Source organism: Grus americana, chromosome 12 (assembly GCF_028858705.1).
Source record: "Grus americana isolate bGruAme1 chromosome 12, bGruAme1.mat, whole genome shotgun sequence".
NCBI lineage: Eukaryota > Metazoa > Chordata > Aves > Gruiformes > Gruidae > Grus > Grus americana.
In genome coordinates, this window is record NC_072863.1 from 16,738,441 (window position 1) to 16,763,249 (window position 24,809).

The 24,809-nt window shown below is 41.5% G+C and overlaps 1 protein-coding gene and 1 non-coding gene across 14 annotated transcripts in view; both read right to left on the reverse strand.

Moving 5' to 3' along the window:
- Window positions 1–24,809, reverse strand: part of KIAA1210 (KIAA1210 ortholog) — a 60,675-nt gene that overhangs the window by 25,776 nt on the left and 10,090 nt on the right. Inside the window, exons 1-5 of one of the 13 annotated variants that reach the window (XM_054839427.1) lie at window positions 19,140–19,328; window positions 10,941–11,103; window positions 7,932–8,082; window positions 5,913–6,020; window positions 3,307–3,383 (exon numbers count right to left, since the gene is read on the reverse strand). In XM_054839427.1, the coding sequence (XP_054695402.1) occupies window positions 3,307–3,373 (67 nt within the window). In that variant the 5' untranslated portion in view covers window positions 3,374–3,383; window positions 5,913–6,020; window positions 7,932–8,082; window positions 10,941–11,103; window positions 19,140–19,328. Of the gene's footprint in view, window positions 1–3,306; window positions 3,384–5,912; window positions 8,083–8,735; window positions 10,423–10,940; window positions 11,104–19,139; window positions 19,331–24,809 lie in introns of those variants that run through there. The other 12 variants (XM_054839432.1, XM_054839425.1, XM_054839428.1 and 9 more) reach the window with 12 other exon arrangements.
- Window positions 22,979–23,088, reverse strand: LOC129212041 (U5 spliceosomal RNA). Its single transcript, XR_008579051.1, has one exon. It is a non-coding gene; the product is annotated as a U5 spliceosomal RNA (small nuclear RNA).

The window sequence follows — 24,809 nt, forward strand, 5'->3', positions numbered from 1 at the left end:
AACCAGAAGACCACAGTGCCTCTCAGATAAAACAAGTGCATTGAGTGTCCTTTAGAGAGTCTTTAGACTCCCTACCATTACTGCCATTCATTGCAGCAATTAGACAACGTATATGGTATTCCCCCAGGAAACCTGTAAAAGCTGAATTGGTTTATTTTAAATGAGCAAAACATAAGATTAAAAAGTTTCATGAAAGCAATGCCCCAAAATTATCCATTCGGCAATGGCTGCTAACACAGATAGTCCAATGACTCAAAGAGCAAAATGGCAGACTTTGCTACATGCAGAGAGCTCTGCAACTTAAAGGCAATCTAAATAGAAGACAAGGACATTGTCATGTACATGTCAGCTGACAGTGGTATGGACAGAAAGCAAGTTTGATTGTAGTGCATCTATGATGAGCTTAATTAGATGCTGGTATTTCCAGAGAACCAAGGGAATGTTAAAAAACCCCCACAAAACCAAAAAAAAACCCCACAACACAATAACAACAAAAAAAGAAGTGAGCCTGAGGACATTTAAGAGAAACAGACATAAGTCCTGCCACAAAGGATAACATTGCCAAGGTACTACTACTCCAAATAGTTGTTTAGATGAGAAGTGGTGCTGACTTTAGAATGGAGCCCATGGGAAGGATTTGCAAACACTGCCAATGAGTAACACTCAGCTGGCATGGGACAACACTTGGGTATCGTTGTGCAACAGAGAGTCCTCTGATAAGAGACACATCAGTTACTTCAGTGTCTTCTCTAGCCTCTAACTTATTACTGATGTGCAGGGCACACCCCCTCCAGCAGTAATTCCTCTTCAGCCATGCTCTGCTCAGCTGCATGCCTTCAGCTGTTTCAAATGAATGAGAAAACAGTAAGTTTTCCTGCAGTTCCAGAAGACGGGCACTTGCCATATTATTACGCAAAAAAGATAAAAGTGACTACTAGACACTTAGTGCTGCACACAGATGAAAACTGTGGGACTGCTCTTTGTGACAGCATTTGGCAATAACAACACGGTTCAGAAAGGCGGTGTTCATTTTCATTTCCTGCTGCGAACAGTTGCGTGCTGCTTTCACACACCATTAAAAGGATGCCACATTTAATCTAAAGTTGTCTACATTTCAGTGCACTGTGAAGTAGCCCAACATATCACTAAATCGGTAGAGTGCTGTATGATACTTGAATTAATAATATACAAGATGATCTTATTACTTAAAATGGAAAAAATCTATTGCGTAACAAAAATCCAGTCAAAGCAAGGAGAAAAAATCCAAGCTCAGACAACTACATCTATTTCCTCTTCACCCACTGATGAATAATGACTCATGATTTTTGAATTCTTATGGTTACCAATCTTCAATTTTATGGCATTAAAAATAAAAAATTAAAGGCTCCTGCCCCAAAAAGCAAAAGCCTTCCCAAAAATTAGTTGCTTATGCTAACTATGATTTAGCCCACTATAACAGCAAAGGAGCAGGAATAAGCATTTTGCTTTCTCTGTAAAGTTTGTTTATTCTGTAATTTTTACTGCTTGTGTACTGCCTATTTCATTGTTTCTGCTGTGCACAGAGAGAATTAATGCATGTCTTTCTGCTCTTTGCATGGTTCTTCCCTATAACAAGATAGAAGAGAAGAAGATGCTTTTCCCAGTGCCAAATTGAGACTGTAATAAGTATAGGGAACATCTGATTTGGGAGCTCAATTATCATATTTAAATTAAACAGTTAATTTTGGGATCTTCTATGTATGCTCTCTGACTTCCTAAGATGCTTTCAGGACACACTTTTTATTTTTTCCTCAAATCCAAGGACTAGGTATTTTCACCAATAAAAACACATGATAAAAAACCCCACAGACAAGATTCTCAGAAAATACAATGATTCTAGCTCCATAAAAAATACCTGATATTGCAAGAAAGGCGATTAAATCATGCAATTCAGTAAGGCAAACATTGGGTGCTGACAGTTTTTGGACAGTGACCTGGTTACTGCCATCAAGAAGGAGCAGCAAGCACTGGAAGCCCTCCACTACTAGTCAGACAACAAGGTAAGCCTCAAGAAATTAATCTCATTGACTAGACTGTGAAGGCTGGGAATTTTAGCCTCTTAGAGCCTTTACATCACAAGCCATGAAAGCTATGAAGAAGAGGCAGGGTAATCCCATGTTACATGGGAAGTAAACAAAAGATCCTAAAATGGCTTTATCCAGGTCCAGTCAAGTGTTGCTTTATACTTCAGCAATAGCACAGCAGCCTTTAACTGTTTTAAATTTTGGGTTAGTTAGAGACAGAAATATTCCTGGTGGTTTTAGAGCCAACACTTAAGACAGAAAGCCACCTCCTGCCTTCCGTGTCACCTGGGTCAGAATTTGATCCATTTTCTGAATCTTCTAGTGAACCCAAGTACAAAATTTGCATGCGTGGCTTTCACAGAAGTTCACCAGCGTGCCCTGGTTGGCACTGGACTATGTGATAAACTAGAGTATAAATTTAAGAAACCAGCCGCTGCTGAGCATCCATCATTACACTTTCTTCACCCCTATGTATCTGCCATGCAGAGTTCAACTAACAGTCACTTTGCCGTTTGCTTCTCTCTTCTACCAATATTCTGATGGTGGCAAATGTATTTTTAAAGGATAGAGCAAGATGACCTTTGAAACACATTTAAGACAATTGCAAGACATTAAGCCAAAGGAAAAAAACAACCAAGTGATATGACAGCCACTTCTGAAATGCCTCAGCCATGATGCTATTCTTCATATTCAACTGTCTCCTCAAGAACAGTCTGAACACTGGCAAAGGGGATTGACTTTAATTAAGACAACTCTTTGGCATAAGTAAGATATTTTCCTTTCTTGCCTATTATTCCATTCCCTCATGGCTGTTTGCATCAGTCCATGCCACTAGATTAAAGAATAAGTAACAAATGGTTGTCTGTGGCCAGAAGCAGAGAATGAGGCTGCAGTGGGGGTACTGATGCAGCTCCCACAGAGACTGGCTAACAGGCTCAGCTCCCAGTTCTGTAGGATCCATCAAAGCAGGCACAACAATCAGCCCTTCAAGCTCTAATGTCCTGTTTTTGAAAATCCAAGACAGAATCAGAAAAGAATATCCTTCATCAGGTTCCGACCCTCCAGTACTGCACATTAAAAGATCCTTCCCATAATATTGCCAGCTGACAAAACCACACCAAATTTTGTTTATACTACAAAACCCAAGACAACACTGCAAAACAAATCACTACAGACCCCCTGACCTGAAGAAAATAAACCTTGACTTCCAAATCAGCTATACATTTGGAGAACAACTGCTTACCTGTGCACTCTTCAACTGTCTCTCCTGTTTCATGTGACTGTGTGACCTCTGTCGGCCCCGTAGCCATGATATAGTCACTGAAATAGAGATGAAAGCACCAGTGAAATTTTAGTCCACCTTCCCAGCAGAATATGGTCCCACCCAGCAGGAAGAAAGAACATGACTGGATCCTTTCTGAAACTGCATACCCAAATGCTTATCACAAACATGGCTTGCACACTTTTTTGCACTTCAGCCACAGAACTTTTCCTCATTTTTCAGTAACACTTATCTCTCCAGCCAAAACTAACAAACCAGTCTAATTTCTCACCAGTACCTCTCTCTTTTTAGGAAGCCGGGATCAAAGTTTGCATTAATGTCATTAAACTTGCTCAGCAAAGACTGTAATGCTTCCAGTCTCAGAATAATGAACCTTTACAATTGCTCTTTGCTAGAAAGTGACAGCTCCATGCTACTGTAAAAAACATTTCAAGTAAGTGCTCTGCTGCTGAGAGTTCATGTATTACAGTGTCCTCACAGCAGGCACCAGGCTAATCTGTCAGCATTATTAAAATTAGTTAAGCATCAGCACTGAAGCATCATCCTAGGCTATGCTACATTTGTGGAAACCAATAGATCAAATTTATTTTGGATCCAGTGCAATCAGCTTTTAGCCACAAGCTTTAAAACCTTATCGCAAGCAGGGCTATTGATCAACCAAATTAGCTGATGGCATCATCTTCCTCCCTGATGAAAACAAAAGTTCAGCCTAGTTTTAAGATCATTCAATGTTAACTGGCCCTACTTTATATTTTCCAAGACTCCTAAATAGATGCATGTCAGAGACAAAGGAATTGAGCAGCAGACCACAAGAGTTCCAGTACAAATGTCAAGCAACAATGGAAATGTGACAGTTTAGCAGGACAGCTCATAAATACTGTCCTTTGTTATGGAAGATATCTAGGTGATACATTTACATAGTTAGCAATTCCAATATGCTGTGTCAGGACTTAAAGAGTACAAAATCTTTACAAACAAATGAAAATATCCAGAAACAAATCCTGCTCCCTTTTCTGCATAGACCTCATCTAACAATTTTCCACTTCAAAGTGATATAACAATGCTGCCAACTTAAGTATCTCAACAGCAAGCACGATTATGATTCTATACTAACTTGGCCAATCAGTAAACTATTCTACTTTTTTCTGTACCACCCATGCATTCTATAACCCGTTGTGCCCAAAAGCACTGGGACCTTCCTATGGGCCCACATCCTCAGATAACCTTAAAAGATAAGGTGCACAAAATCAGAGGTAGAGGTAATGGGACTGTAAAAAGAAAAAAAAAAATATGGAGGTAAAATGGTCAGGGCTCCTGTGAAAAAACAGACTGCAGAGTAAGCTTTCCCCGTACTGCCCACACAGATATGCAAACTGCTGGATGTCAGGTAGAAATGGAGACAGACAGAAATGGAGGAGACAGACTGCAGTTTTCTTCTGGTTTATAACAGATCATCTGTGAGCAGTGAACACGGGAGTGCATTAACACACTGTAGTTCCAAACATCTCATCTCAAATTGCTAAACATCAATGAAAAACTCATTGCAGCGACGAGGACTGATTATACCTTTTCTAAATAAGATGCATTGAGGGTGGTTTTGAAACAATTGTTAGACAATATTGAGAAGGAACAAAAAATAAGACTTTGAAGATTTTTCCCTTTTGGATGATCATAACCATTCAACTCTTCTCCATTTTTTTCCCATATCTGATCAATTATCCATGAAAATGTCTGCATTTCCTGCATATCTTGATTAAAGTGGTCATCAGCAGACTTTCTCATAGACTCTCTGTATTAAAAAGAAATTCAGTTCCAATTTTCCCCCTCAACTTTATACACCACGCTCATTATGTTAGATTTTTCTTGAGAGAAAAGGAAATGCATTTGAAATAAAACATCAAAAAAGCACTCAACAAATTTACAAGGACAAACTGGCAAGTCCCCAGTCTCAAGTTTATTTTCACAGATGTGAGTGGGTCTGACATTTGGCTCATTTAGACCTCTAACTTCTGCTTTACCCACCTTCAATAAAATCAAAGCAAGAGAAAATGCTGCTTTCAGATCCAGTTGTTTTCACCAACTCTACATTTATTTAAATTACTCAATCGTCTCAGCTGCTCGCTCAGAATCCTTCCAGACTTTGGAAATATTTTGACTGCTGTGTTTATTACAACTGCAAGCATTTATTTCCAATTGGTGTATCTTTTATACAAGTAGAACTATAATTGAAAGCAGTTCAGCTCCGAGGCAGTCTCTTCACAGTCAAGCAACTCCTGCATTAATTCAATTTTATAGCTGAGTTCTCTGGGGCATATGGAGGTCAAGTGTCAATTGCAAGGGTGCAACGGTTGTTTGTAAATGTGCCCCACTTAGGACCTAATGGTTTGGTGCCTTTATATACCTCATCACAGCATCATCTTTTTCCAGTGAAATCAACAGTGACTTCAGGTGAGGGAAACCATCACAGATTTTTCCAAGCTTTAAGTTAGCAAGTATTTAAATGACAAGGAAAAAAAAAATATTTATAGCAAAGTGTAAGTTCCATCATTAAAAGCTTGATGACATACCTCAATGAAAGTTAGCAATTAGATGACACTTAGGCTTCAAATTCTGGTGACAGTGAGTTGTACTTCACAGGGAACAGCTAGCAAATGTTCTGAGCAACAAACCCCAGCCTGGGGATCAATGTAGTGGAGAAAAAAAGGACAAAAACCCATCAATACAAATGCATGTGAGTGCAGAGGCATTAACTGATCGAACCTTCAGACATTCACCACTTCCAGGCCTTAATGACATCTGACAGATGCAGTGTCAGGATGCATCAATACCATGTACGTTCAGTTCAATCAGCTGTACTAACCATGTGCACCCTGTGAGCTTTCCCAGAGAATTATGCCATTAGAGACAAAGCTTTGAACAAATAGTGTATGTGTATTGACTTTTAGTGACAAAAATATCAGGTTAAATAACTGGCCTTTTGGAGCAGTATTTCTGATACTCTTCAGGCTAGGAGATGCTAGAGGACAGCTGGGAGAAGGAGACTGTCTCCTCAGTGGGGGAGCAGTCAAGGCAGAGCAGCATTTCTGATACTCTTCAGGCTAGGAGATGCTAGAGGACAGCTGGGAGAAGGAGACTGTCTCCTCAGTGGGGGAGCAGTCAAGGCAGAGCAGCAACAGACTGATAGCTATGGCCAGCCAAGGTATAGAATTGTCAAGTCCCAGCTACTGTTTGCTTCCCAGTAGAAGCAGAACAGCGGGCACGTTTCTCTAGTCTACAACTTTCTAATCATGTTCTTAATCTTCTCCCCAACAGCATTTGCAATCCCTGCATGTGTACAGGCCTCCTGTTGCAGAGGTACAATACAAACAAGATGCTGAGTCTCTGCTAGACATCTTAAAAGCCTGGCCTGGCCCTGCCCAGTAAATCCACTGCAGCAATTCCTGTGTAAGGCCATGGAAAAGACTGAAAGCTTACTAAGAGCAGCAAGGATTGACTACACAGTGTTCACAGGGTGATGAGCTGGATTATTACACCTATGAATTAATGAACTACTTGCAAACAGTGAAGTGGCTTCCTACACAGATGCAATCACAACAATAAACTTGACATCACTAGAGCCTATTTGCATTTCCAGGGTGTACTTTAAAGCAATAAAACTCCTATAGAGTTGCAAGGTCTGCTTTACTTTCAAAGCAGGCAATGGGACCTAGTTAGCAATCATCATTACCCTCACCTGGTTTGATGGTTTAGATCTAGGCTCCCTCCTATCCCATATGAAACTTCCATTAATAACCCTACTCTGTTGCATTAACTTGGAGCTCTTTGACTCATTAAAGGAGCCACTGAATCTTAAGAGAAAAAGAAATCTCCAAGAACAGGAGAAATATCCTCGTTTCCCTTTTACAAAATGGGGCAACTGGATACATATTTGGAGTGCTCTATGGGAGGGCGAAAGAAATAAAGTCCCAGGGTGATGTTCTGACCATTCCCTTTTCCCAGCTGAGTACATTACTGAATATGTACATTGGGGTGGGGGTAGGCGGGTATACTAAAAGAAGAAAAGACAGTTCCCTTTCACTGCTCAGTTTGTGTATTTAAGGACTCCTGGGAAGTTAACATTGTACAGGACTCAAGTTTCCTGCATTTAACAAAGGCCCAAGACAAACAGAAACACTTTCTGCTCAGCCTTAGAAAAGGGACACAGCCTCCTTGCTGTCTCTCCAGCGGAGCAGAAGACTTGGAGACTGCACAGCAAGTGAGATCCTACCCCACCTTTACTGTTTCTTCAGCTTCAGTCCCACGCTTCTGTAAAAGCATTCCGGAAGGCCTTATGACAGAGAGATCAAAGGAGATGCTGAACCCTGAACAGCCTCTTTCCTAACAAATAGTTTTTTGAGGAAATAAAGACTAAAGAATACGAGGCACTGTGTTCAGTTAGCATCTTCATGGCCTACAGAAGACAGACAATGGCAAGCAGCCAAGAGAAAGAGGTGAAGTTTTTGCCTGGAGCTTTTAAAGACCAATTTTCTTCAGGCTACAAAAATTACTTGAAATCAAGCCTATGCTCCAGATTTCAGGACACACACTTTGCACAGCAAGATGGGTCAGCACAGGGAAATACATGCCACTCATCTGGTCTTCCAGGTCACCACCCTGCAGCCAGCCTCCCCTCCAGAACACACTTCAAGCTTCTGCAGGACCTCAGAGAAAGCCCCTCTATTTCTCCTGAGCACCGAGCTTCAAAAAAACACAGAATACAGGATAATAAAAAAAGAGAAACATTATATATTACTGCTTTGTTTACTTTACAACTTGCTTTGCAGAAGCTGCACATAAAAAGACTCATTTTCTTTTGAGTTTTCTCTTTTTTTTTTTTCCCCTCTATGAAAGTTTCAAGTATAGCAGAGAGACCTGGGCATTCATAGCTGGACTCACTGTTTAGTATTCAGATTACATTCTGCAGCAAAAGGTGGCTGACGGGTTAAATTTTTACTCTGTCTTATTAAAGCACATTAGAGGACTTTGTTCTGACAAAATGTGGTTGATTGCTTTCCTCTCTGGGCACCCTACAAGCTAACTATCAATGAACTCATCAATCCAATGACAGTAAATGAAGTAAAGTTTACCCTCTTGCAACTCCATGGAACAGGATTTTCAGAGTCAACTGTAAAGCAATAGCAGAGCCAGCAAAATTTCTATTCACTTTTCACATCCCTTGAGCATATCAGAAACTCAACAAACAAAGCTCCCTTTGCTCTCCATGCACTGAGCCGAGCGAACTGCACTTCAAGGTCCACATTCAGGGAACATGCTGAATAGTGTGGGATCCCACTAACAACTTTGCTGAAACAGGGTATAACCCAACATGACAGCAGGAACTGGGATCTGACCTTGCACAGCTGATCCCGTTGTACTCTTCTACACTCTTCTACATCCGTGAAGTGTTTCTAGGATGAAATTCCCAGGGTTTTTTGCCAGCCCCTCGCTGGTATGTCCCTGGCCAGACTGTGACTGTTTTAGGTAGGCATAAGAGAATAGCACAAACAGCAGTTTACATTAGGACTCTTGCTATTGCCTCCACTGATAACAGTGAAGGGAGGAGTTTACAAAGTTAATGGATATTGCTCTTGTAATTTTCATGGAAGGAGGGAGAGTTTAAGAAAGTTTAAGGTCCTTTTCCAAGGATCACATATAATACAGCAATAGTAGCCATCAGGAAGTCTGGATAAGCAAATAGATAATACTTAATGTCAATAAAATACTCTCCCAGGATCAAGTAAGAGGTCATAATTCCCCATAGCAACAGACAACATTCAGCTCCTACCCTTGACGAGATATCCAGAGCAAATAACCGTTCACATAAAGAAATCTATTCACAGCTTTCACACTTTGCATTCGGACAACTCCTCCTCACCACCTTCTGTCCCCACACCTTGGCTTCTCTGAGAAGGCTTGCAAGAAGACAGGTCCCAATGTGCTGAACTCTTTTTACCTACAATCTGCTTTGAGAAGTCTCTGTCTGACAGCAATTCTGGAGGATTTCTGCTATTCAGCAGTGCCTGAAGCATTATGTGCTGCCCTCCTGGTGAGTGTGTGTGTAACACTAATGGAAAGCAGCTGGTGGGCTGAAGCTGACTTTAAAAAAAAGTAACAGGAGGAAATGCCTTTCATACAGTCACACAGGCTCAGTCTGTAATTGTGTGAGAAGCCAAAAGGATAAGAAGGGGGAAGGGAAATCAAGACAAAAACATTCATAAGCTACTGCAGAAAACAGTGGAAATGCACTGTTACCAGTCCAGGAACTGCCTCTGTCCCCTTCATCCTGCCCCATCTCCACAGACTCACTCCCTCTCAGCAGTATTTGCTAAGATGCCATTTGCTAAATCGCTGCAGAACAGCCTCCCTGCACATAGGGACATGACTGCAGCATACGTACACAGACCTGTGTTACCTTAAACCTGAAGCAGGTACCAGTAGTAGAGCAGCTCTTAGTTCGTACTCAGCTCGAGAGGCCAAACTGAAGTCCAAGCTGCCATAGCTTTGCAACACTTGGCACCAGTGCCAGACAGATTAACCTGTTTTGGACATGCCACGTCAAGCAGCCCTCATACGCCTAATTAGTCTGCAGTGCTTATTAGCATGACCTTATGTAGTTAATGTCCGTGCGAGCATCTCCACTGCAAGTTTGTATCTGCTCAGACAATAAAGCAAATATCTACCAGTTTGCCAAAACCTAAGTAAAAAGTTTCTGAATAGCCCATCCCTGATAATAATTTGTCACGTAGTTTTCCCAGTGCATTTTCTGATCTGCACTGATCAGAAATGTGACAGAACTTTGCTCAAATCAAGACTGGCACTAACATGCTCATGATCTCAGCATATGCAAGAGCTCAGCCAATATTTTGGGCCCAGACTGCTTCCATTTTAAAGGAATGTACATTAAATGACCTGGTTTAATTGCACCATTTGGCATTAGGATAGGAATAAGTCAGTGCTTTTCCCATGCAGTAATTCTTCTTCTTCACACTACCACACTGGGTAAATTTCAGAAAACAGCTGGAATGATGACCTCCTTCCACTCTTCCTAAAAAGAAGTAAAAGAAGCAGCAGAGTCATCCAGCAACCACACTAAGAGCTAGTACATTGCCAGCAGTAGGGGATACTCTTAGATCCACTTGACATGGATACATTTGGAGCACCTGGGAAGGAGCGGAAACATGCATTTAAAAATCAGCAAGGATGTAACCAAAGGCTGGCTTTGCCAGTTAGGGAGCTACACCCAGTAAGCATCAGTGCCTTTGGAAACAGTTTATAGAGCAAAGCAACAGGAAATGGCAAGCCACTATCACTAAACAGCAGACATGCCTCGTGCTAGCAGAGTAGAGATGTCAGAGAGTCAAATATGGGAATACAAGTAAAGCTTACTGGCAAATTCAACAAATATGCATAATAATCTATCCCAGACCTGGTGGTGGGCATATTTGGCCACTTTTTTCTAGCTTGTGTGTGTGCTTTTTACCCCCTCCCCAAACTCCTAATTAATTTTGTTCCACCTGTGGCCACCCAGAATAAAGTTAGATGTCTTGATATCTGACCTGTGGTGTGCAGAACCCTTGGAGTCCACGGGCTGCTTCGCAGGGATCAGCAAAAAGTAGCTAAGGAAAGGAGTTTACCGTCAGCTGGCTTCAACACGCTCTAGAGGGGCTTGAAAAACTGCATGTCTGAGAAAACTCCATGGAAATTACCAATATCTGCAAACTGTGAAGGTGACAATTATTAGTTTAGACAGTAAAATCTTTGAGACAGAGCTCATCTTTTAAACATATCCTAGCAGATGGAGACTACTGGGCTGGGACTTGGGAGAATTGGCTGATTTTCCTGGCTCTATCACTGGGTAACAAGGCAAAGTACTGGATCGCTGACAGTAGCCGAGTTATCGCTCAGCCTTGAGTTTCTTTACCTGTGGAATCGAGATGGTTCACGCTGAATGCGTGGAAAGCTTAACGAGCTAAGGAGGAACTAAGCACTACCTCCACTATGGGAGACCAGCATGCTAGAACTGTACCAATAGACACTGCCATCAAGCACTACCACTACACAAAAGATAAATAACAAAACCCATACAATTTTGCAAGAGTAGCCTGCATATCTGCCATGCCCCTGTATTGGAGTCTCACACTGATTTTCAAGATCTTATTCTCACAAAATGTGATGAACATCCTGGGCCTGAAAGAAAGTCTGGAGACATTTTTACCAAATTAAGCTGTCTGAACATCACAGGGGAAATGAGGCTGAAACAATAGTGAACTGAATGCCAGAACTGAAACATGGGACTTCAGGCTATTTTGAAAGCTTTTTTTTTTTTTTTAAAGTTTTTCCAAAACAGTCACTTATCCCTTAATTTGTGGGTTAAACAGCAGCTTAAGGATGGGAAAAAATTTTAAAAAATCTTCAGATAGATCAAACTTCCCAGAACACATTTCTTCCAAGAGGAGATATTATAGATATTTAATGCCCAAGAATTCAAAGTGCACTGAAAAAAAGGACAGGCTACCAGAAATTTCCAGGGCGAACTGTGTTACAGATTTTCACTCTGAAGATCAAACTGTCATAAAAACAGTCAGCCATCTTTTGGCTATAAGAGAACAAATAAAATGCAGGCTTTGTGGTCTCAGAGGCTGCCTTTGGCAGGAAGCTCAGGAAATCTCTCTTCATGTGAAGTCCCAAAAAATAGCTGGGACAACATCTACTGCCTGTACACACACAAAAATAAAAACCATGCCAGCTCCCTCCTATGTTGAAACAAACTGTGCTTGGCTGGCTAAACCCCCTGAATTCCCACTGCCCATGGGTATTTCTGGAATTCAGACCCCATTTTGGCTGCCGATCAAGGAAGGCTTGGGGCAGCTTCCAGGCTTGCAGAAGGAGCTCTTCTGGAGCTGTGTGTGGAGTTTGAGAGTCTCCCTTCTTTTGCTCTAAAGGAAACCTCCTGCTGTCCCTGCTCTTCTCTCCTGGCTGCTCTCTGGAGCCTCAAGGCAGCTTCTGAAGTACACTTGGTCTTGAAGCACACAGAGACTGTTAGAGCCAAGTGACGTTGTACAGGTGCTTAAAGCAATCCCTGAGACACTTCTATCCCAAGGGCATTTACTGACTTTTCTCTTTAGTACGAGCAACCTCTAAAAAGGGATCCTACTTCTCTGGGATTCCAGACACAAATACCTCTCTAAAATAGGATAATCTAAAATAAGATTATCTGAGCTAATGCTGATTTGCACCAACAGAGTATCAAGCTGTATTCAACTGTTTTGAAGAAAGTGGTACAGTAGCATCAGGGAGCAGAGAGGGTATGTGATAGTAGAAAAACACAGGAGGGTGATACCAAAGACATCAAGGATTGTAAGATGGGTACTGACAAGTAGGCAATGGGAGGGGAGGAAGGGAAGCAGATGGGGACAGACATTCTGTAAGGTCTTCACAGGCCAAGGCTGCAAGAAAGGAAGGAATAAGATCATTTGCATTTTTTGAAGGAAAGCAATGAAATTTCAACTTCCAAAACATTCTTTTCTCTAAACTGAGATGAGGGAAAACAGTTTGACTGCTAGAGGGAACCGGCAAACAATTCCTCTGCACCCCTGTCAGGTCTGTATTTTCCCACGTATACAGATAGCTTGATGATTAACATGATTGTAATTCTGAGAGCACTCAAATACATCCCATTTACATCCGAACTGCTGTGTGGATCAGATCTGCATCGTTAGATGAGTGATACTTACAAGCCCTGGCAAAAGCACACAGTTACATATTTCTGAGAATGAATAAGCATAAATGAATTCATCATGAATAAAAGTCAAACATTTAGTTCACTAATTAGCACCAGATCCTTGAAACTTAGATGCCAAAAGAAACAACCACCACAAAAATTTGAAGCTGGAATGCCGCCTTAGCTCTGGTTAAAAAGCAAAATCAGGCAGCTTTGTCCGCACAGCCAAGTTACCCTGCTCTGAGAGTGCTACAATCCCCTCTAACAGTCATGCTTATAGCATGGTGATGGGATATAACAGACCACAGAATACCTTGGTGCCTGTACACCTATATGAATGCAGCAGCACACAGCAGTATAAGGATACAGTTAAAAAATGAATAATGATGTGTGTGGCCCAGGTCTCAGCTTTTTCATGTACAGCATGTTGGAAATGTTGAGCTGTTAGCACAACCCTGACTGTTAACAGAGTGATGAACAGTGACAGCTCAGCATCTGCAAGCAAAATCAGACAGGATATCAACTGACTAACTTTTTTTTTTTGTTTAAACAGTGACTCCCACTATGGAGCCTTGTAGGGCCATCTGCTATCTTGATACAAATAATTATGAATAATATAACAATAAGATTTAAAAAAAAAAAGTCTGCAGTTAGTATTTGCTGTATTCAAAACACTGCTTAAAACTCCTTGATCCATAATAACTTTACCAACCTTGAAACTACAACAGATTTAATGAAGAACTATAAGCTTGGATCACATTAGAGTGGAGCACCTTGTACTCAACTGGTTTCTTATAGCAGCAACCCTTAGCGGAAATTTGGAGGGGGGGAAGGGAAAAAAAAAAAAAAAATCAACCTTGGAATTACCTTGGGGTTTTTTTCCTGCTTTCCCACAGACTTATCTCAGATTTTCCCAACTTTGGCTGGTAATCAGCTCTAGCTGCCCTGCACCAGCTCGGATAGGTTTTCTAATGGAAGTACAGCTTGGACCTACTACATTTTGTCCCACATATCTATAGTCATATTTCAGCTTCTAAAGCCTTCACATCACAGCTATTAAACTTTCCAGACCTCTGTACAAGGAGGAAATGACAAATTAATCTCTCCAATTGACTGTAAGAGTACAAAGCCAGACACTTTGAGCAGCAGAAGCTTCTGTATAAGAGAACACAAGGCAAAATTATGACAAGATATTTTCATGGCTCAGTCTGGCAAAATAATGTAGACAAGAAACCTGACAGCCAAATGGTGCAGAAGAGTGAGAATCACATTCAGCAGATTGTCCCAAACCAAGAACCTTCTGCTCCAGTGCAAGAGAAGTAGGACAGGCAGCATTAGAGGTGCACATCTGTCATATACTCAGCACCTTGGTGTTAGGGAAAGGGCTGTTCAGCTGAAACCAAACAAACGGGCATGCCTGCTTGGAATTCCTCTGCCTACAGCCAGCAAACACACCGCATCATTGTGGCTGCTAAAACAAACACCATCCAGAGAGAAGCTCGAACAGAACGAGGAGGGCTGGGAGACGTGGAGTGACTCACTGGTGTATTAAGCCAGAACTGAACTTCTTGCACAGAGATGAGTCAAATGGAATGAATCAACAAAGAGAAATAGTTGATCTTTTTTTAATAATACAGCACCATTGTACTAACTGTGCTCAACTGCCTGCAGTGCCATGGCTCTGCCACTGCTTTTGTTCACCCTCTCTGCTATTCTGGAGTAACAGAACAGGACTTAAGCCTCCACACATTTAATACCCTGAACAATCCTTGTGGGCTGAAGGCAAAATGCTCACAAATGTCCAAATACTCTGTATAATTGCCACATACAGGAATATGATCACAGGTTGTGTACTGAAAGATTCCCCTGAGAAACTCACAATGCCCAGGGAGTTCTTTCACCTCCGCTCACCCTCTCTGACTTGGCCCTAGCAGGGAGAACCCTCCACTTTCCACAAAAGCACACCCCTTCTCCTGTTCAATGCTTTGCCTCCTGCACCCTCTGTAAGCTGTTTATTGAAACTCAGTATTGTCACCCCTGTGTGGATCCAGGGATTGTCTCTGCACTGGTGAACTTGCTTTGCTGGGCAGGAACCACCTTTTATCCTCAGATGTTTTCATCTCAAAAAAAACCCACTGAAAAACTGTTAATCAGTGATTCTTGCCATCATTAGGAAATATTGTGTTAAAGTGGTGTACAATAAAGACAGGTAAACAAACATATTTCAAGATACCAACATGTTCATGGGAAGCATTTCGCCTCACCAGAATTCATCGACCACACAGACAGACCCCCCAGATCACCACGGGACCGCAGCACTAGCTCTGCCACAGCTCCCAGGCAGCACACACTGACCCCAAAGCCGCACGAACTCCTGACAGCTGCCAGCACCACTGAGCCTATGGACCGCTGCTGAGTCCAGCCGAGCCCAGGTGTGCTGGGGGATGCCACAGGCAGGGATGGCCTGGGAACTCAGTGTCTGACTTTTAACAGCCTGTGAGTCCTGGAGAGATGCTCCATGTCTAAAATTCTGCCAAAGTGTCATGTACTTCGGGCAGTCAGTAAACGCAGCTACTTAAACCCCATGATGATTACATGCCTCCAAAAAGTGAGAGAGGCGACAGGAGGTGAATGAGCTGCTGACAGAGAAGAGCCAAATGTTTTAAACTGCCCCATTCCCCACAGTGCTAAGTTGCTACTTCAGTAGCAGTTGGTGGAGCTTTAAACCACTTCCAATTCACTTGCTAGTGTCCAAGCTAAAACAGCAGCTGCTTGCTGTGGATGGGGAACCAAAGGCTCTAAGGACCCCACACAGATATAAAAGCTGTAAAAAGTGTATCTTGCATCAAGGACGAAGGGACTTTGGGCACTCCTTCCATTGTCCCCTGTGAGTCTCTCCAACACGAGGGCTTGGGGCGAGGGTGCGGGAGGCAGTGAACAGACATCTGAGCTTAGTTGGTTGTCCATCGGGTGGACAGCACTGTGCTATCTTTGCAATAATCCCGGTAAGCACCAAAATCTCTTCCTGACGCTCATCTGAACAGGCAACAAGGCAAGCTACAGCAACAGAGCAACAGCACCTAATCCAGAAAACACATTTTACTCGATTTCATGGTCATAAAATCATTTTACATTTGCAATGACTTTCACCTCAATCTAAAAATATATTGAAAATTATACTGATGCATCCCTTGATCAACTTTCTTTACCCAAATGCTGAACTTGTTTGCAGGCTAAGAGTGCAAATCAGCATTTTTTGACAATTTCAGAGTATAAGAAAAGAATACAATATCCCACTGGAAGTGCAGAGCTCAGCATAGCAGAAAACATTCAAATTGATATATGTCCCTAATTCTGGGATTGCTTGTGAAAGGCATCATGAAATCCTGAATGACCACATTAAGTACAGACCAGCTAAATACATTTCCTTATAGTCTGTTATAGAAACCAGTTCTGAGCTGGCATGCAAAGCCTTCAACCAAATATTTTATATAGCTTCTAACACACTATATTTGTCTTTGGAAATTGGCAGTTTGCATTGACCATCAGTGAACCTTACTATTCAAGCAACCACATTTTCAGCTCATAACTATGTATTTGGCTAGTACCAAAAACTGAGAGACATATGAAAAGATTCCTCCACAGGCCTTCGAAAACTGCATTGTATCTGTCCAGATCTAATATTTTTTTCTGACACTATACTAGGACCAAACACAATGAAACTTACGAAACTTTGCAACAAGGACGATGAGCTACAAACTTACTGGAAGAACATTTTAAGATTATTCAGGTTGCAGGTGCTGGTTAAAGAGAAATATGAAAGCAATCTACAACTTTTATTTCAGTGGAATAGCAGTCAAGATTGGGACTGTGAAAAAGAATTACCTGGATTAGGTTTTAGGGTTTTTTTTCTTTTCTTTTTTTTCCTTTTTTTTTTAATGTGATGTCTCATAAAAGAACATTAACAAAACACAGGGACAAGACTCTGCAGAAAGACTGGATTCAGTCATACATTATTGCAGTGTACCAAGGCAGAGCCTTTGCTTCCCCTTGCAAAATGTGAAGGTAAATGTGACAGCAGCACAGGAGAGCGCTACCCAAAGCAGCTTTTAAAACAGTCCAGGTGCTTTAGCTGGACCCAGCAGCTCGAAGTCCTGGATGGACCCCTTTCCCAGTGTCAGTGGCAGCTTTTATGGCCTGCACTGAGTTCTACGCCGCTTTGGCTAAATCCCTACTGGTACCCAAGCCAATTGTTTAAAACATAAAAGTAATTTCACTCCACAATAGCTTTCATTCAGCCTACAGGTTGAATGACCACATGAGGATTTGGGGACGCTGTTGCAAGGACCCATTTGTCCAGAAATGCTTGGTGTCAGACTCCAAACAAATTTCATCCAAAATTAATCTCAGGTTAAAAACATCACTGTTACTGCAATTGGTGTCTTAGACTCATTTTAACTGTCAATAATCACAGCCAAAGGACCATATAAAATTTGTAAAGACTGCAAAGTATTAATAGCTGCATTAATCCACTTGGGAACACATCCCAGGGCTGAAATAACAGGTTGAGGAATATAATCTGTATCTATATCAAGTGTAGAGACCTAACTGAAGACTAACAAGAAAGAAGAATTTGTTGAAGAAAAAACCCAATCCTGTTCCTCATAAATCAGGTGGAGATCCACCAGGAAAGAAGAGATTGTATGCCACATGAAAGAAGTTTCATCTGCCCAGCCTTTGTAGCCTCTCTCAGACTTCCAAGTTTGTTTTAACTGTATTAGATGCTGGAGGATTTGGAGAAAAAAACTTAGCATAAATCAAACAATGTAAACGGATTTTTTCTGTCAATTCAAGTGCCAGTCCTCCTATCTTCATCAGGTCTCACTCTCAGCTCTTCTGCTAGTTCTGATCACATCCTCCCCCTTTATCTAAGGCAGACTCACTTTCCAAATATTAATTCCCTCTTATACACACTGTTACAAATTCCAAAGGAGGAAAAGAGTCAGTATGGGATGGAGATGCTAACTGAAATCCAATAGGAATTGTGCGCCTTTGAAAATGCACATTTCCACCAGAGTAATGTGAGACAAACTGTTGGTATGAGGGATACAAGCTTTAGGAGAGGGAAAAGGAGAAAAGAGTGAAGTGCCAGCTTCACTTCTGAACTATTTTCCCCCCCTCTGCTAACCGGGACTTACCCATACATTTAACTACCAGCATTCACACCTTAAGCCTCAAGACATAACTTTGCTTGCCTTTCACTGTGCATTTTCACTTTCTGTAATCCCATGCTGTATGCAAGAATAGAGCCCTCTACAGTTTGCTGATGCAAAACATTATCAAAAAACACTGTTCAGTTTTTGCAGCAGAAAATTTTGTTCCATTCCTTAGCAGGGAGAATGTCAAAGGAAAAACAGAATGTATCTTCATGGTGGTTTAAAGCACAAATACTAACATACATTGTCCCATTCTCTTCTCCCTTTATAGTCTGCTTCAACAGAATATGTCAGTGAAACAGTAAAAAATATTTATTTTAAATACAACCAAATCTCTCAACAGGGAGCAATTACAGAAACAAACCTCAGGTTGCTTATACAAAAACTGAGCACATCAAGTTCTCAAAGAGCATTTACTGCCAGATTTCTAGCTGAACATTTTTTAAAAGCCAATGTGCATTTCTGTATTTCTCGGTTTTATGTGTTAATATGTTAACAATATAGCTAATCAATAAGGAAGGGGACATTTTTCCTCTTGCTATAATTAGACAGGAAAAGGTTCTGAGTTCCTTTTCCAGTATTTCATGTTTATACCTCTGAAGGAAAAAAAAAACCCACATGACAAATTTTCACCAATTTGGTATTTCAGCCACGATTGATTTTTTGCACTTTTGTACTCAGAATGGCACTTCAATCTCAAGGCATAAGCATTTTGTTCAGTGCTGCTGCTGAAATACAACAAAGACAGAATTTCAAAGTACCCACTAGGCTCAGCTCTCTTTGGAAAGGTGGAGGGGAGGGCTCAGCATGGCACTTACTTTTTACTTTTCAGGCAACCGTAGAATCCAGCCATGGTCCTTCCCGGGAGGCGTGTATTCATTTAATTCATCCTTGTGTGTGGATGCCAGCACAAAGATTCTGCAGTTTCGTATCCTGCTCACCAAATGCCCACACACGCACATAAGAAAGCCAGCATGCCGATGCAATTACTAGCCAGATAAAGTTCCTGATCTGAGGCCCTCAGACTCTGCTGAACTGGGTCCAAGGAGGGCTGTGCCTGTTCCATAAATGGTTATGAATTGTTAACTCCCCCTTTTCCTGTCTCCTTAATGCTCTTGGTAAGCACAGCATCCTAAGTGTAAAATACCATATGGCATTTGATTCTGTCTCCCTGTGGGACTAATGAGAGGCTTGGTTGTAATTAGGATGTGAAGAATCCCTGAGGAGATTAATTGTTATTGTTATTTTTTAGACAGAGAAAGGCTACAGAAAACACTTGCAACATCTTTGAAATAACCACTAAAAACTGTAGTCATTTTCCAGCACATAAGGGGTGCACGAGACCTTCCAGAACAGGCATTATCCCATCTCACTGTAAATCACAATCTATTCTAACAAGCTATTCTGCACATTAACAGAAAAAAAAAAACAAAACAACCCACACCACATCCCTGCAATATTGCAAGGTCAGGCAAAAAGCTCTGGAGTTTAAAGTAGCCAGCACACCCAATATGAGAAAAATAGTGCCTGGTGATGCGCTCTGACAATACACTAACAGTTGCTACTCACTACCACAACTAAGGAGGCCCTCACTGGGTGTGGAAGGAGGAAAATGGCTATGGTTTAATGCTGGGGAACATAAAGCTCAAGCAGCTTCATTAACAGGGGTGACCCTGAGCCCTGGGGACAACATAGCTGCACACATCTCTGACATTACATTGCATTAAATTCATATGGAAATGAATCCACATCATGGCTGCTAATGACCTCTGTTGAGGTAAAAGCAGAGAGGTGAGGCAAGACATTGCTTATGCTGCCTGCTCACAACTAGGGAGTATTAGCACCCAGTAATAAAGTGTTAGCCTGTTCCTGGAGTCACATGTCTTGGTAAGAATCTCAGCCCTTGATTAAAAAAATATGCATATTTAAATGTAGTAAGTTCATAACTCTCATAATTGCAAAAGAAAGATTTACACTCATTCCTAAAAGATCAGAAGAAAACCATATTTATTTGTACTTCTCAGCTAGTACATAATATTTGAATATTTGGGTCTGGCAAGCCAGTTTGAGGGAGTATTATATGAGTATTTCTACATGAGTTCCTCTTAAAGGCAATGAGCAGCAAGACCAGATCTAAGGTGGAGCAGTTCTTTTGGAATACTAGGAAAAAATATTTTATTTTAACACCTTTCCCATAAGAGAGATACGAAGTTTAAGAAATGCACCTCTGGTGAGGAGTCCCATAACTGACTCAGCTACAGAAGTTTCATAACAGTGCAGAACTTGGAAATCTATGAACAGACAACTCCATTTCTCTATTTTCTATAAAGCCCCCTACTCAAAGGAAAGCCGTGACACAAAAAAATAAATGACAGCGAGTACCATCATAAAGAGGAACCAAATCATATTCTAGTCTAGTTTCCCACTTAGCAGGAAAGAGAAAGCCTCAAGCAGCCAACTTCAATGCCATCCACAGAAGAACTGCAGACCAAACCTGACCTCAAGCAGAAACACGTTCTTTCTCTTGGGAAAAGACAAAGAAGCAAAAATACAGTAACACTAGTTGAAGTTTTACTCAAATGAGCTTTGCTGTTGTCCTGAATTACTGTATTTGTCACGGTGACTTCATGCGGAACTCCTAAAGCTAACAGAAAAAGGCTAGAAAGCATTAGTCTCCACCCATCAGAGAAAGCCCACAGGAAAAAAAAAAAAAAAGTCAGAATCAAGGTTCCAGTTATTGGGTAACAACCACCAAGAAGGAATTCCTGGAGACTACTGGAGAAACCTTCCGACTGGCTTAATGTACAAAACCTTGGACCTAGGATTGCATCTGAAATCTGCCTGGCATTTAGTTCAGAAAATGCTGCCAATGGAAACATTTATAGTAAGAAAGGAAGGAGACCTCATGAGAAATTCGCATTTGTATTTAAACGCAAGAAGATCAAATGGTCTTCCATTGGGAAGGCCCAGTCCCTAAAGCCATTGGAAGGGTGTAGTCCTGATGACTGTGGAAGAATTTCATCATGTTAAATGGTGTAGAATATGGCGCACAAGCTTCAAAAGATCAAATTTTTTGCTAACATGAAGCAGATTCCCTGTCTCCTAACCTCCTCAGATGGTTTGCCTTCAGAATATGTTTCCTTTCATTATTCTTTTTTTTTCTTTTATGTATTTTTGTCTTGAAGTTACTTACTTGAACATGCAAATCTTCATCTGTTGGGTTCCATTTAGGTCAAACATAGTCCTGTTCCCAGGAACTGGCTGTTTAGCAACATGCATTGCACCATCTAGAAACCCCCTTACTTTCCAAGAAGCACAGACTAGTAAACAGTCATTAAAAATAATTACCCTACCTCAGGATTTAATGCTTTTTGATTCTGTATCTTCATATCAGTCTCCAAGCCACTTCATGGTAGCAGTTATTATTTACTGCTCTGCCTCTTTATCACTAGCACAGCTCCAAATGGCTACACGCTGAGCTTTTTGGGTACAGATCTGAAATCTTAGATGCTGATAAACATCACGGCTCTACATTCACAGGTAAATCAGTGCAAGTAAGCAGTTATGTACTGTACCCCAGGTCAGACAGCCAAACAGTTGCTGCATCAACATTAGCTCTTCACTTGTCAAGTGCTAAAGCGAATGGGCTGCTCTACTGCCAGTTAATTAATTAAAGCTGTTTTCGGCTTGCAAAGTAGATGAACACCAAATAACTACAGAATACAGGCTTTGGCAAAGTAAAGATGGTTCTTTAAAGACAGGGAAGACAGCAAGTTTAAACACCTGGAAGTTGAATCAGATCCGGATTTCCACTAAAGTTTGTGGCTTGGCCAGATTGAAATAGCCTAGTCTAGGCCTACTTTCATTTGAAAATCATGGCCTTCCCCATTGACTTCTTCAAACTCACTGTCACTGCTTTCCCTCAACATCCCAACATTGCACCTATGATCACTGCACATCCAAATCTGCCTTGCTTCATCTTCTGAGTCTGCAGGCAGAAGAAGCAGTACAGGTGGCAAGGTGCCCTCCTGCAGTGGTACGGGCAGTGATGAAGGGGCAGCAGCAGAGCTCCCAGCACCTGGTAAACTTCACAAAAAGTTTCTTAATTTCTCCAAAGGGAATGAGGAAGGCAAGTCTGAGCAAGGCTCAGCAACCTAGCCATTGAGAAATGCTTGCACTAAAATATAGCTCCTAAAATCAGCGAGTTATTTGTTTCACAGGCACTTTTTTTTTTTTTTCATAGAATCATAGACTGGTTTGGGTTGGAAGGGACCTCAAAACCCATCTAGTTCCAACCCCCTGCCATGGGCAGGGACACCCTCCACTGGACGAGGATGCCCAAAGCCCCATCCAACCTGGCCTTGAACACTTCCAGGGAGGGGGTATCCACAGCTTCTCTGGGCAACCTGTTCCAGTGTCTCACCACCCTCACCGTAAAGAATTTCCTCCTAATATCTAATCTAAACCTACCCTCTTTCAGTTTAAAACCATTACCCCTTGTCCTATCACTCCATGCCCTTGTAAACAGTCCCTCTCCAGCTTTCCTGTAGGCCCCTTTAGGTACTGGAAGGCTGCTATAAGGTCTCCCTGGAGCCTTCTCTTCTCCAGGCTGAATGACCCCAAACTCTCTCAGCCTGTCCTCATAGGATAGTTTTACAGCTCCATTGGAGTCTCAAAAAATTCCTTGACACTCGTGCTTGTTCCTCTCCACAGAAATCTTTAGTAAAAAGTGAAAGATTTATACAATCTGAAGAGAAACCAGAAATCTATATGATCTGAAGAGAGAAAATTTCACCTATGTCATTGCAAAAACGGCCTCTTCAACATAAGTAACCAACAGCAACTAGTAATCCAGTGGGGGAAACTCAAAGTGAGCTAAAAAACACGGGTACGTTTCCACAGTCACTTCCTATGCACATACACAGGGTACATGCCAGCAGCCTGACAGCAAAGGTGTTAGGAGCTACACATGCAACCAGCAATTCAAAATATGTTTCGTGTGCAACTTCTACTGTTTTTCTTGCAGCCTCTGGCAACTAGATCTCTAAGGGTTAACTGTGTCCTCGCCTCCCCAGGTCTCAGATAGTGAACTCTTCACACTTTGCAAAATGTCCATTCAAAGCTGGCTTGCATGCAATTGGGATACATATCGGTGCAAAGCAGCAGGGATGGACCAGATGTCACACAGTTAGGAAATCCCATGATTCACAAACTGCGTTTAAACATGGATGTTTGATTTATATTTTTTTATTTATTTTCAGAAAAAGACGAGAGTTTCATGTGAATTTTTCACCAAACAAATGTAGGGATAGGAGTAAAAATCCTACAGCAAACTGATAGGCTGTAGCATTTCGATTTTCCTGTATATTTTTGTGCCTCTGAATTGACTTCTTGCTAACAAGGCAGACTTTGGCCTCTCATTTTCAGCCTTTATCCTCTACCAAAATCTGGTCTGCTTCCCTCTCTCCTAGTCACATTTTGACTGCATTCCTCTGATAAGTTTTGCTGTGGCAAAAAACAAAGTGTCTATCAGGTGAGAATTCACTGCAGGAGGTTTGCAGCTCCCCCTATCACCATTGCAATGGGATGAGCTGTTATATACTGATCTATATCCACTTGGATTTTATATCATGAAGATTCTGGATATTTCTTACGTGCTTGTTGCATTTGTACCCCTAGCAACACTTTGCACTTTTGAGTTATTTTGCCCCTCTCCACCTTTCCCAGCTACTGTCAGCCTGAGCACCATGTGCCCTCTTGCATGCCATAATGCAGTTGAAGCTATGCAGCTGCACAGACCTCTCTTAGGGCAGGGCTACATACCCTTGAACAACTGACATTTTCTATTCATTTCTTTAACTCTGAAAAAGTAACCCTGTCAGTGTCTGGATATCAAATGAGGTATTTGGGGAAAATCCAGACAAATCCAAGTCTAGCTTCCAGTTCTCGTGTCATTACCATTGACCAATGAAGCCTAAGTTAATTGAGAACTTTCAGACTAGATTTTATGCTGCACTTGATCTTGCCCAAGTATTCACAAAAATGTGCCATTCCAGCTGAATTGCATGTAAAGCAGTCCTTCCATTATAACCTGGAATAAACCCTGCACAGAAATCTAACCATAACATTGCAAGTCACTCTTCCCATACCACAATTCTCTCTGCATTTGGCTAACATAGCTCTCTGCTGTGTTCTAACATAAACGTGACTCTCAGCAAACACTTCCCTGACGCAGAAATGGATTTCTTACAAGTGAGATTCCCAGGCTGGCAAATGGGCCTGGCTTGGAAATTTTCAGTGAAAATCCTTCAATATTAAAGAAACAACTAAACATGCATCACTGTTAAAAGCTGCAGTATCAGAGCTTTAAACAAACAGGGTTGGAATCACAGTAGTCTGCAGAAAACAAAGAATTGGAGATAAGAGGATTTCTGCCTTGCAGAGTTTATACATCCATCTGTGATTAATATTAGGAGGAAAATGAGAGT